Below are 13,173 nucleotides of genomic sequence, written 5' to 3'. Positions count from 1 at the left end.
TCTGCGGATTAATGACCAGTGTAAAGTGTTTAAAACGACTTGCTCTCTTTTCACGATGGAATGATAAGAACCGTAAACATTTAAAAGGGCAATGATTCGAGAATGTTTTAGTTTTACGTCAAACTGCCAAGATTCACAGGGGGGAAAAATGTGAAGACTTGACACCCTTTATCACACATCTTTGACACCAATCAAATACTTTGCCGTCTTGTGGCACTTTAGGGAATTTCAGAAGAACATTTACAAAAGCTTTTCAGCGAATATTTGGTCAAAAATTCCACACCAAAATTGAGTTTCAGAATGTTCAAATGTTCCATAAAACCTTATCAACTAATTAAAATTGAATTTAAAAATGAAAGACAAATGTCAAGTCAAAAACTATGATAACCTAGTGTTGAAACTTTAATGTATGGTAGGGGTCTTTCCTATTGGGGGTCAAGGTTCAACTTGCACCAATTACATTGAAGAAGACGTGTAATAGTTTCCCCGCCAGGCGGCAATCAATACATGAAACTGTAATTGCTGGCCCATTCATTTACTGAAGTGTGTCCCTTAAGGGGAAGCCAAAGGGACTTGTTAAAGCAGTGTCCTCCAATGGGTTCCCAATGCATTCCTTTTGTTTACATTGGCGCCCAAAGGATAATACACACCTCAGCAAGTGTAATGCATTATAATGAGAGCACCTCCCAGTCTCCCCATGACATCCATCCAATGCATGGTGCACCAGCCCAAACAGGACATGATGTGCATGTCAAGTTGTCCTCTCAGCACAGCCGCTGTGAAGTGGGACGGCGGTGGAGCAGAATAGAGATGTGCGGGTGGCAAATGAAAGAGTCCCTGCACAAATGAATCCCCCTTCAACTGATTTATATTTTGCATTGCTCCCAAGAGGCATTAGCATATGCTAACCCTCCAGAGCTAGTCCACCTTTTTCAGTCAGGATCCACATCGTTGGTTTCTCTAAATAGAATCAATGAATTTAGTGGTGTGTTGCCGTTCATGACAGGGATGCACTGGCTCCCATAATACGAACAAATACTGCCCCCTCGTGGTGCTTCTGTGCACTGCGTGTTGATATTATGCATGCTCACGGGCGTTTAGGGGATTAAAAACTGGCAGTAAGCCACAATATACATTTAGGTTCGATAAACAAATTGACATGACTTTTGAGCATATTTGACGAAGTCTTATATAAGAATGTACTGAATGGTTGTTTGTTAGGGTTAGGGTTAGGGTTATGCCTTGTGATTGGCTGTCAACAAATCACCTCTCCCAAAGTCAGCCTGGAGAGGTTCTAGCCCACCTGGCGTGTGGACCAATATTGCAGATTTCCATCATTTCAATATGAATGACTGTGAATGTGTGTCGAGCGTGGCATCATCTAATCTGAGCAGGGTATAATCCCAGATGAAGCATCCTGCAGACCGCTGATTGATAAAAGGCCCCGGTGCACCCGCCCATGCCAGAACACACGCTCTGCCTCGCAAAGCCTCAATGAAGCCTCCGGAAAAGCCTTTTTTTTCTTCAATGAGCATCTGGCCAGCTGACACGTGTGTTCGACCCCATGTGTACAAGAGGCTTTGGCATGTGTGGCAAAGAGATTTGCCTCATACGAGAGCGCACGTGTTTGCAGAGGCACCGGAAGTTCATTGAGATTTTTTTTTTTTTTTTTTCCCCCCTTCCAGCAACATAACACGTGTAGAGACACTGCACTGTTTACTCAGGCAAATAAATCAACTACTGAACTCTAAATTTCAATACATTTTGAAGTGGTTCAGTCCAACAAAATGTTTTATATAAGTTTGACTCATGTGAACATTGGCTTTGCTGCATTTCCGACAAAGAATTAAGACAGCTAGTTTTCACTTGTTTTGTCTCCCAATTTAAAGATATACAAGTAAAAACAATTCAACATTTTTTTTCGGTGGCAAACAACAGTGCTATCCAGAGAGTAAAAAAAAAAAATAGAACTGGTTCATGAAGCAAATTTGAAGCTTAATTTTCCCATCGGTTTGTATCTTAAAACCTGCGCTCCAGAATCTTCAGAATAGTCATAACATTTTCTCCATGCGTTTTTTTTATGTATTTATCTTTAAATACATATTGAAATACAATGTTGGCTGAAAAGTACTTTTCTTATATATTTAAGTGGACAGTACACTTGAGGCCACCATTTGAGAAAATACAGCACACTTCACAGAGTGGTTCTTTTCATGCCTGACAGATTTTAGTGCGGCTATCTCATGTGAACACTTTTCACATGAGCTACTGCTCATTGTCTTTTGCCTGGTGACAAAATAAAGCTGAAGTCCGTCAGGGTTAGATCATCCCATTGCTCTGAAATGTTCCCATTTGTTGTTTTCATTGCTGTTAATCCCCTGCAAAGTTCATTTTTCATTTGACAAAAAGGATTTTGGGCAAAGCACCGCGCGTTGATGGGAACACTGAACAAAGGTTGATGAGCGGTGAAACTGTTTGGGTGTCTGGGATTAAAAGCATTGTAACAAAATGAAAAAAAATATATGAGATTTGATTTTGCTCGGAGCGACATAAGCTCTCAGAGTTCTAGCAGGTGTAGCTGTGTTTTGTTGCAGATGCAGTCACCTTTGGATCTTTTAACATTGTAGAAAGGTTCTCGTTTCTTCATTTATCGCTATTTATTCTTTGAAGACATCGGTCCAAGAATCCTTTAAGAATCAAAAATTCCCCCGGGGGCCATGATACCACCAAAGCTGCTCGTGTACCGGCGAACGCTCTGCGAGGTTCATTTGGATCGTCTTCAGGAAACGCCGCGACGAAAGAAGTCCTCTAGCGATCTTTTTCAAAACGGCTACCGAGTGAAGCAGAGCCACCATGCCGTGCAGGCGCCCGAAAGGCAGATGGGAGCGTACTATAATTTCCGTTGCTGTTTGCGCTACTTCTCCAACTGGGGTAACATTTTTCTTTTGAAGGCCTGTCAAGCCTGGCTTGTTCTGGCCTTCATGTGATTTGTCCATTTTATTTGTCATGACTGTTGAGGCCTCCATTTCCTAAAGGTGAAAACATTTCAAAACGGGCGTGAATAATTCTTGGAGCGTCTGAATGATTTTACGCAGGATGATCACGTACATTCAATTGTCACTCTGTTGGGACAAATTAAAACAATCAAAACAGACAGATTTTATGCTGCTGCCTTTGTAATTTTAGTCCTAATTGTTTGATGTACATTCCCTCTTCCGTTACGCGGATGCAGTGTTGGAAACAATAGCACACCTCGTGTTATTAAAATGCCAGCGAGATAGGTGTTGCGTCATAATCCCCAAGCGAGCTGCTCCGCGGTCTCGGCTCATGAGAGCTAAACCCTTTAAAGATCCAGAAAGGTATCAAGATATCATCGAGAGTGCGGCGAGCTAAGTGACTTTGTGCTTAACCCCCTGCCATGTTTTTGACCTGTCTTGTGAAAGCGACATCTTTATATTCCCTCCACTTGATTAAATTCTAATTTCCCTTCTATCTGTTTCACAGGTTTAAGATTCCTGAGAGCGCTAAGATTGATACAGTTCTCGGAAATCTTACAGTTTTTGAACATCTTGAAAACAAGGTAACGTTTTCCTTCCCTTCAAGCACATCCAGCTTAAACTGTCATTTATTCACTTGTAACTGCCATGTTTAGTAGCGCTATGATATGTTTTAGTAGATAATTATGGGTTCAGGCAGAGAAATAAATAATGATAGTATTTATTAATACTGCAGTGCAGGGACTATGATTATAAACGACATGTTAATTATTCAGCACATAATGAAGATTGACTGTATGTTTAGTAAAATGCGACCAACGCAAGCCTTCCAATGTCAGAATTTCTTATGGTCGTTTTTTGTTGTTTATTATTTCCCACTTAAATATGCAATATAAATATGTGTCTTTTTGTGTGGTTCTTCCTCATCAGCAATTCCATAAAGCTGGTGAACCTGTGTTCCATCTTCATAAGCACATGGCTCACCGCTGCAGGATTCATACATTTGGTAAGTGCACAGAAATGACATCCAGTGCCGTCCGGTGATTAATTAACACCGTCAGCATGAGATCCCACGAGGGCACCGCCCGTCTGTGCATAACCGTACGTGTCACATTCTATTTAAACAAGTTCGACCTCAAGACCGTTTCTCGCCCGGTTAGCATGCTAATTTATACAGGGCAATACATCCATTTTTCATGGAATCAATCAACCAATCAATTCAAACCGTCATCTCAAGTAGTCTTTCCTCTACTTGTGTCCTATTACAATGTGATCTCATTTAATATTTACAATTGTCCGCCTGAAAAATTGTATTTGGTATGATTGAATTTCCAATAAAAATAACATTAAGGTGATACATATTGTCTACTGTAACATAATAAAATACATTGGTTGGTAGCACTGTATGTCTTATAATGTCATATTTGTGTGACATTAAAGAGACACACCTTGCAATTTGGGAATATTCTGTGGACTAGATGGCAAAAATAATGACCGTATCGTACATTTACAGAATACTTTTCATCTGCATTGCTCTATTAACCAAGTTTACCACTAGATGGGAGTATAACCTTGATATAGTGACAACTCCTCGCCCCAAGCAAAAGATTAAGCTGGTCTACCACGCACGTTTCCAAATTCTCTCTCCCCTCCTTTCATCCTAGGTGGAAAACTCAGGGGATCCTTGGGAAAACTTCACAAACTTCCAGTCACTCTCTTATTGGGAATGTGTCTACTTACTGATGGTGACCATGTCCACAGTGGGATACGGGGATGTCTATGCAAAAACCACTTTGGGGCGCCTGTTCATGGTCTTCTTCATCCTCGGTGGTTTGGTAAAATCGGATTTGAATTTTTCCTTCCTTCCTTCCTTCCTTCCCCTATTCCTTCCCCTGCCCCTAACATCTTCCCCTGGAACCTGTCCGCCCCTTTCAATATACTGCATAGACTTGACTATGATGCAAATGAAACAATGCTAAGGTGATAAGTTAACATTCCCAAATGAGAAAATGTTTGTGACGTTGTATCCTTCTCTTTAGCCTCCTGTCTCTTGTGCATTGCAATGACTCTGTGCTCCTTTGTCCCCTTCCTCTCTGTACGTCTCACTTTCCGCTATTCTATAACGATATTGTTAATATTCACAGTTGCGGTTTCAGGATACCCTCCCTCTTGTGTCCCTTCCCACAATTCCAACAAACACAGGGGCAGGGAGATGAGGCTTAGGTCGGCTTGACTGTTAGCACGGCAACAGCAGCCTCCCGGCAGTTTTTTTTTTTTTTCCTAGCGCCGTCCGGCCACCTTAACGCTAATAATAACAGGGGACAGGCTTGATGAAATTTTTAAAAATAATCATCAAGCAGCAAGTTTTGCTATATTTCAAAACCATTGAGAACAAAGGAAATTATGACGAGACTAGAAAAATATAAGTTTCGAGGCTTTTGAGAAACTAATTACATTTAGTGGAAACTCCAAAGTCAAATAGATTCCCCCCCAAAATTGTGAATGCTGTCTAATAAAAACCAGGGTGCCTTACAAAATAATATTACTTTATCAATATCAAATACGTTATCGTGAGTTTCCGTGTGATGCCACACACACTTTTTGTGAGAGAGAGATCTCGCCAGACAACTGTCACCATGCGCAATGATGGCCCGCAGCTGTTTTTGTGTCCAGCGGTGTCGCCATGGTGATAGCTTGTGTATTATTTTTTTCCCCCCCCTCCAGCACTGAGAGCTCTGGAAATCTTTACACCTGAACTTGCTCTTGCTCTTGCTCTCTATCATCAGCCCGGTCTGAATGATGACTTCAGGCAGGAGATGTTTTGAAAGCTAGGGATCGTATCAGGCAGAGGGTTGGGCAAAATGCATTCAGCTCATTCTCCGACTCCCGACAAATGAGCGTCAATGCGTTTTGCAGCCGCGAGACACCAGGACGGCCTACTCGAATCAACCTAGCCGATCATCTGTGTTTGTTGGACGAAACATGGCACTTGGGTTTTTGTTAACATTCTCAAACAAACAAAAGAACGCTCCTATCACAGACTCCACATAAACCTTCTGTGATCAAATTGCCCCCAAAAGCCAAAATGAAGGCCTCCATAGACGCACGGAGAGTGACCCACCGGATTTCCAAAGTCATATTTCTCTCCTTTGGAGAAATGTGGGTTGACGCACGCCCCGGCCACCCGCTCTCCAGTCTCGTGTTTAGCTTCTGCTTCTGTCTTCTATCTTCTCCTTAGGCCATGTTTGCCAGCTACGTCCCTGAAATCATAGAGTTAATAGGAAACCGCAAGAAATACGGTGGTTCCTATAGTGCAGTTAATGGGAGAAAGTAAGTATTCCAGACGGTTCTGCTGTCGTTCTGTGTGCGGTGGAACCCTCTCTGCATGCCTTTTGTTCTGTGTTTTTTTTTTTTTTTCTGTTTCATGCATGTAGGCCATGTTTGCTCGCTACGTGCCAGAAATTGCTGCTCTCATCCTTAATCGGAAGAAATACGGAGGGACTTATAACTCGACACGAGGCCGAAAGTAAGTTGGAACGCATACAAGGTGTGGTTGTGTGACTCGAGAGAGCGCCCCCCCCTCCCCTTTCTCCTCCCCCCCTGAAACCATTTCACCCAGGGGGGGTGGTATCTTAGTTTTGATAGCACTTAAAATAATGGTAACAAAAAGTCACACTGCGTGACTGGAGACCTCGGCCATTAAAACTCACATGTCCACGCATCTTGGCGCTCTTTGCCATCTTCTTCTTCACTCTCTCACTTTGAGCTCATTCGAGGGTCACACTGAAAAAGGTTACGAGGAAAAAAAAAGTCTCAAAGGTTCAGTGAGTAAAATTTGAAATTAAATGGGATAAATAAATCTTAAGAAGACAAAACTTTAATGAGTTAATGTTAAAACTTGCATGTGTGTTAATGTGACAATCAGTAATCATAAAACCAGTATCAATCATATTTATTAGGTAAAATTTAAAAAAACAAACTTGTAATATTATACATTTATTTTTATAATTTTTATACTTAAACATATGTAGCAACATGATTGCAGAAAAAGCAAAAAATAAATAAAATAAAAAACACTAATAGATGAATATTTCATCAGATAGATTAGTTGCCCAGAAAAAAAATTCAATAAATGAATTTTGAACTGCAAATAGGCAATTTGCTGCTGGATGTTTTTTTTTTTTTTTTTACGTGTAATATTCCCCCAAATTTTTCCCTAAGAATATTGCACAATTCTTCCTCCTAAAATGAAATTCTTCTTCTCATGATTTCATGATTTCCTTTTCACTGTGGCCCTCATACTCCTCAAGTCATTTGTGTGCTGTGTTTCTCCTTCTCGACTCTTTGAAACATTGGCCGTTACAGTTGGATTTGGACAAAAGAGCTTTCATGACTACGACACTTCAACTCGGGTTGCCTGTGTTCACTTCCAGCTCTCAGCAAAATCATAACGATGATAAAAACAAATCAGAAATAGTCATGAAAACCCGACAAGGTATTCAAATATCTCCGATAAAAATAATCTAATAAAAGATCTGCAAATGCATTAGCATTGCCGGTCTGCTGGAGTATCATCAAATGATCCGTGTCCTCTTCTGCTTTCATTTTGCTTGCATGCTTTTGTGGGATGCGTCTGGTTCAAGCTGCATCATTTCTGGCATGTCCTCGGCAATGACGTGTGGCTTGTCCGTACACTGTGAAAAAGCCACCTTTCCTTCCTGTCTGTCACCGCTCGACCCATGACATCATCAACGTGTGACACCACTCTGGCCCTGATCTTCAGTCAGCTCCCACACCCTTGAATGCCGGTTCGCCTCGCCTCGCTCCCATTTGGAGGCTCTCGCTTGCTTTTGGCTTGCTTTTTACTGTCTCTTTTTTTTATTTCATCCTGCTTGGTTCTTCTCAGTTGCTTGCCCGGTTCCTCTGTTTGTCCGCTGCTGGTTGTTTCCAGAGGCTCTCAAAGCACGTGACGCTGTACACAGTGCTCGTTGTACAGTATTGTGCTTCTTGCTTGTGCTTATTCTTCTCTTTGTGGCTCAAACCTCATCGATATTCAGCAAGCAGATTTGTTTTCTTTTCTTTTCATTTCTTCTGCCATTCTGCCTCGTCTTCTCTTCTCCAATCTTTGTTCAATTGGGAAGTAATTCAGCGAGTCTGATGTTCGAATAAAAAGAGGCCAGAGAAAAGAAAGGAAAACCTTTGTTGGACAGTGTTTGCCTGTCAGTGGCGCAAGATTGATGAAATGTTATGTTTGGCTAGAAACTCCAGGCTGGACTCACAAATGGGTGCTGAGAGAAGCCCTTGTCAAAATCTGGGATACTTTCTCCCACACACTTTATTTTCTTCTTCCACTTTTCTTGTGGAGAGAACATGTGGTTACAATCATGATATCAACCCAAAGCAAAGACATGACTTCCTACAGTTGATACAGTATGTATGCGTGCGTTTCGGTTTTACATATCATACGCAAAGCCAGCATTTGGCCTGCATCGAAAGAAGCTCTCAAGGAAATAAGATTAGTTGATTACAAGTACATGACTGATTACAGGTCACGATACATTGTCAACTATTGAAGAAAGTTGCTTTCATTGAATCTTGTCATGTGAAACCGCAAAACGTGAGAGGAAGACAAACCGGGATTTTTCTCTTTCATGCTCACGCTAGCCTGCGTAGCGTAGCGCAGCGTACACCCGCCAGCTGAGTGACGGCGCCAGGCTTGTGCGTGTTGATGAAATAATGGTGAGAGTGGCGTTGAGTTGGCAGCGGCGCTCTCGGGGCGGAGCTGTGTTTGACGTTATGGTTTTCATTAGGCCCGAGTTTGGTTTGAAAAGGGCTTGGCACGGAATCTGGTCCCGAACTCTGTGACATCTACCTTTTGAAAGAATTTCTTATAGCCATTTCCTATAAAAATAATCATAATGAAGTTGCAAAATGTGAGATATATATATATATATATATAGTTTGTTTTTGTGTGTGTTTTATTTCAATTTATATTTATTTGTAATATTATTCTATATTTAAAAAAAAAACTATAAATAAATACCCCAACCTCCATGTAAAGAAGATGCTGTTCCATTGGGCCAGTTACAATGCAAACATGTTCCAGCTAAGCAAAGGATTAGAGCAGTAGCGAGTTTTTGTATATGTTGCTGATGTTTGATGAGCTCTTGGTTTTCATTTCCAAATCATTCCAGATCACATCCTGGGATGTTGCCCCGACTTGCATGTCCTGTGTGCATGCTATGCACTGCCCGCTTGCATTCAACGTTATTGTATCTAATCTGTATTTATTTTGATTTTTTTTATAATACAGTATGAAATAGGGATGAATTGTGTAGCTAACTTGGGGTTTTTGTTCGTTTTTGTTCCACATTTATTATTGGCCACGCATTTTATCTGCTGCATCCATAACGTCTGTCTATTAACCGAGTCATACCCAATGGTCATCAACTCGGAGAAGGGCGTAGAGTCACTAAAATCACGCCGTAAACCGTGAGCGATGTTTCCCGTCGTTTCGTGCCAAATGCCGCGAGCTGGCCGCGCATGTCAGCTCATCAGACCCGATGGCCCCTCTTCTTCGCTTAGTCGTCCCAGCTGCCTGTTCGATTCTTTTAAAAGGCATCTGGGAAGGCCATCACCCGCCACGACGTCCATGACCGGACGCTGCCCATCAATCTGGAACCGCAGCTCTCGACCGACATCAACTTGTATTTCCTCCAACTGATTTCACTCGATACAATTTAAGACGGCGACTATTAAAGTTTCCTCCTGCCGTACGAGAGCGTAACGACGACGTTAGGCCAAGTCGTCACGACAAATCTGTAGCCGTGAATAGGAACATGACTGGTAACCGCAGTTAATTTTAGGAAAGAGTAACTTTATCCTTTTGGTTTTGGAGTGCAGAGGTGTTCGGTGCCAGGCCAAAACTAAAGTGTCTCAATTGTCTCCTGGCACGTCATGCTAAGTAGCGGATGAGGCCCATCGTCATGCTGAGATATCGTTACACATGTCCATCGGGTAATTAGTACGTCAGCCAAGTGTCCGAACTCATCTGCGTCAGGAGAAGGCCACATTTGGATCCAGTGTTGGCAACAGAACGCCATCAGACTCACATTTAAATTCATCCTGGAACTACGCAGTTAACAATGTCTCATCAGGGCCTTAGTTAAAACATCTGGGGTACAAACAGTTTATTTAGAGGGAATCGCACCAAGAGGAACTCCATTTACAAACTCTCATGAAGACTTATGGACATTGCCATGTACTTGGAATGGTGCGCACATTTTAGAGGGGTGACTGTTACCAAATAGGAACTGTATCTTTTTTCTCATAAAAAAAATGAATTCTATTTTTGTCATAGGCGCAAGGATCCCTTGCACACAGTCACCCACGACAATATAATCTTGCAGAAAATTATAACCTCATCAGCATTAAATTAAGACAATATAAGCAGCAATTTTAGCCAAATGTTCCAAGAATGAATCTATCTATTTCCATATTATTTTTTATATATTGTTTATTTTTATATTATTTTATACATTATTTTGTAATGTTTGATATTCTTTTTTAATTATAGAACTGTGAAATTATGTCCAATATTATTCATACTTTACAATTATACAAAAATCAATTCTGAATTTTTCCACAATAAATGTGAAATTGTATGCCTTCAAATTACGCCAAGGTTTTCATCATCAAATTATAACTTTCCTCTGGTAAACTATGCTCGTCTTGATTTGTTTTGACATTCAGAAAGAGTCAGAGGAGTCAAGCTTTGACTTTCCGTCGCAGGCTATTCACTCTCACAGGAAGAGTTGGAATCACCAAAGAGACAACAAACATCCAAGCGACATGGCGGTGATCACGCAGAATAGAAATTAGGCAAAAGCCACACGCTTTCATCAATGTTGCCTTTGTTTGGCGGCGTAGCTGAGAGTCGCACTTGATCACTATAGCCTGCGGTGCGGCGCGGCGCGTACATCCAAACGCGGATCTAATCACCGGCCGCCACCGACTCTTGCCAAGTTCTTGTCACCGGGTCCTGTTTAGACTTGGAGTCAAGCGGAGGCCCTTTGAAGGTCTTTGGCGGCGTTGTGCAAAAGAGTGCGATCAGATTGATGTGCGTGTCTTTGTCAACATCCATTGGGCTCACACGGGGGCGGTTTGGCCAGAGGGACGACTCGAAGATTGAGAACGGATGAGGGGCCGACCGCTGCGGGCCGCGTGATTATAACTTAGATTAGCTAAAGTGGCTCACAGTTAAGTGTTTGATTGCGCTCGTCCTGCAGGTTTAAACCACTTTTCATGACAAGGGGGGGAAAATATTCACTTTAATGGCAAAAACAATATAATTCAATTTTGTGTTTGCTTTGAAAAGACATTTTTTTTGTTTTTTTCCTTTTGGTGCTTTGGGTTTGGCTGATGATGTTTGGGAGACATGCCAGTGTCTGCAATGATTTATGCTGCCCACTCAAAATGATTTCTTCCCTTCCCCTCCTTTCAGGCATATTGTGGTCTGTGGTCATATTACCCTCGAAAGTGTCTCCAACTTCCTCAAAGACTTCCTACACAAGGACAGGGATGATGTCAATGTAGAAATTGTTTTTCTCCATAAGTAAGTTCACCTATCTGCGCTGACTGTGTTCAAAAAGCAATCCGTAATCGGAAGTTTGCATTCATGTATTCCTCCAATCTGTCCTTGTGTGCCAGTATTTCCCCTAATCTTGAGCTGGAAGCCTTGTTCAAACGCCATTTTACACAAGTAGAGTTCTACCAGGGATCTGTGCTCAATCCTCACGACCTGGCTCGAGTCAAGGTACATTTATTGAAATGTTTTAATGTAGCGCCAACCGACATGTACTGTTGAAATCATTCAGACGTGTGCAATGTTTTAATTTGGGATTATCAATCAAAATCGGATCTGTATTTGAGCGAGAATCCACGAAAAGTGACAGATGATGTGGTCAGAAAAAGCATACATGTAGTGTAGACCAAGCTGAAATAATGATTAGAATTAAAGTCAACTTTTTTTTGATGTTCATACATAGTTGGAAAGTTTTCAGGTATGGAACTCACGACCATGAATGTGTTGTCTTTATTCTCGTAAAATACTTTTGAATCTCAAACCTCCACTCGCGCATAGATTGAGTCAGCAGATGCCTGTCTCATCTTGGCCAATAAATACTGCGCTGATCCTGATGCTGAAGACGCCTCCAACATCATGAGGTAGCACACTGGTTCATATCGTCTCTTTTTTTCATTTCAATTGTATGTTTTTGTGTGCTTTTTCCTAAATCTGCTTTCTTCAATAGGGTCATCTCCATCAAGAACTACCATCCTAAAATCAGAATAATAACACAGATGCTTCAGTATCACAATAAGGTGAGACGCCGTTGACGGACCGAAGCTGTGACTCACAAGAACAATAAACATTAGCAAGCCAGGGTGTCAATCTCGGGGGGGGGGGCGTCGTCTGAGAGCCCCAAGCAATGTTGGTGAGGCCCTTGTGAACTCATTACTGCTTGCAGATTTATTTATTATTTAAAACCTGAGCACCAGAAGGTAGGAAGGCACTATGGGAATGAGTTTTTTTAAAAAACAAATACATTTTCATCACAAGGGCCTCAACCAATACAGATATTCCCTCGTCACTATTCCATTTGATTTTTACTTGCCAGTTGATGAGAAATAAGTGAAAGATATCTTTTGTTGTGAGGTTAAACATGAACGGAAGGCTGGCGAAAAGGTCGACCTTGAAACAGCTTCCTTGCATGTAACCTCACAAACAGCAAAAAAAAAAAAAGGCTCACTCATTAAAGTCCCTCATGACAACCTCCGTTTGTATGTTGTGGCGAAGGCCCATCTGCTGAACATTCCGAGCTGGAATTGGAAGGAGGGCGACGATGCCATCTGCCTGGCCGAGCTGAAAGCGGGCTTCATCGCCCAGAGCTGCCTGGCCCAAGGCCTGTCCACCATGCTGGCCAACCTCTTCTCCATGAGGTCCTTCATTGAGGTAACTCCTTCCCGCCGTCACGCAGGGGCTCACGTTGCCTTTGGCTTCAATGAAGCGATTCATGAGGCGAGGCCAACGTGAGTGCGGGAGAGTGATGCAAGGCAGAACCGAGACATCCTCGTCCAAAACGAGACAGACTTCCCATTAGTGCCTTCAGACGTCCCG

At 42.0% G+C, this 13,173-nt stretch overlaps 1 protein-coding gene across 46 annotated transcripts in view; it reads left to right on the top strand.

Annotated features, from left to right (window-relative positions):
- kcnma1a (potassium large conductance calcium-activated channel, subfamily M, alpha member 1a) overlaps positions 1–13,173 on the top strand; it is a 103,812-nt gene that overhangs the window by 52,264 nt on the left and 38,375 nt on the right. For 36 of the 46 annotated variants that reach the window (XM_037272284.1, XM_037272298.1, XM_037272297.1 and 33 more), the window contains exons 6-14: positions 3,505–3,580; positions 3,927–4,002; positions 4,661–4,831; positions 6,235–6,326; positions 11,500–11,610; positions 11,706–11,811; positions 12,139–12,221; positions 12,308–12,377; positions 12,853–13,008. In XM_037272284.1, coding sequence (XP_037128179.1) covers positions 3,505–3,580; positions 3,927–4,002; positions 4,661–4,831; positions 6,235–6,326; positions 11,500–11,610; positions 11,706–11,811; positions 12,139–12,221; positions 12,308–12,377; positions 12,853–13,008 — 941 coding nt within the window. Of the gene's footprint in view, positions 1–3,504; positions 3,581–3,926; positions 4,003–4,660; positions 4,832–6,234; positions 6,327–6,430; positions 6,523–11,499; positions 11,611–11,705; positions 11,812–12,138; positions 12,222–12,307; positions 12,378–12,852; positions 13,009–13,173 lie in introns of all 46 variants that reach the window. The other 10 variants (XM_037272306.1, XM_037272304.1, XM_037272302.1 and 7 more) reach the window with 1 other exon arrangement.

This window comes from Syngnathus acus, chromosome 15 (genome assembly GCF_901709675.1).
Source record: "Syngnathus acus chromosome 15, fSynAcu1.2, whole genome shotgun sequence".
Taxonomy (NCBI): domain Eukaryota; kingdom Metazoa; phylum Chordata; class Actinopteri; order Syngnathiformes; family Syngnathidae; genus Syngnathus; species Syngnathus acus.
Note: the sequence above shows the minus strand (reverse complement) of the source record. Positions and strands in the feature narration are given on the sequence as shown.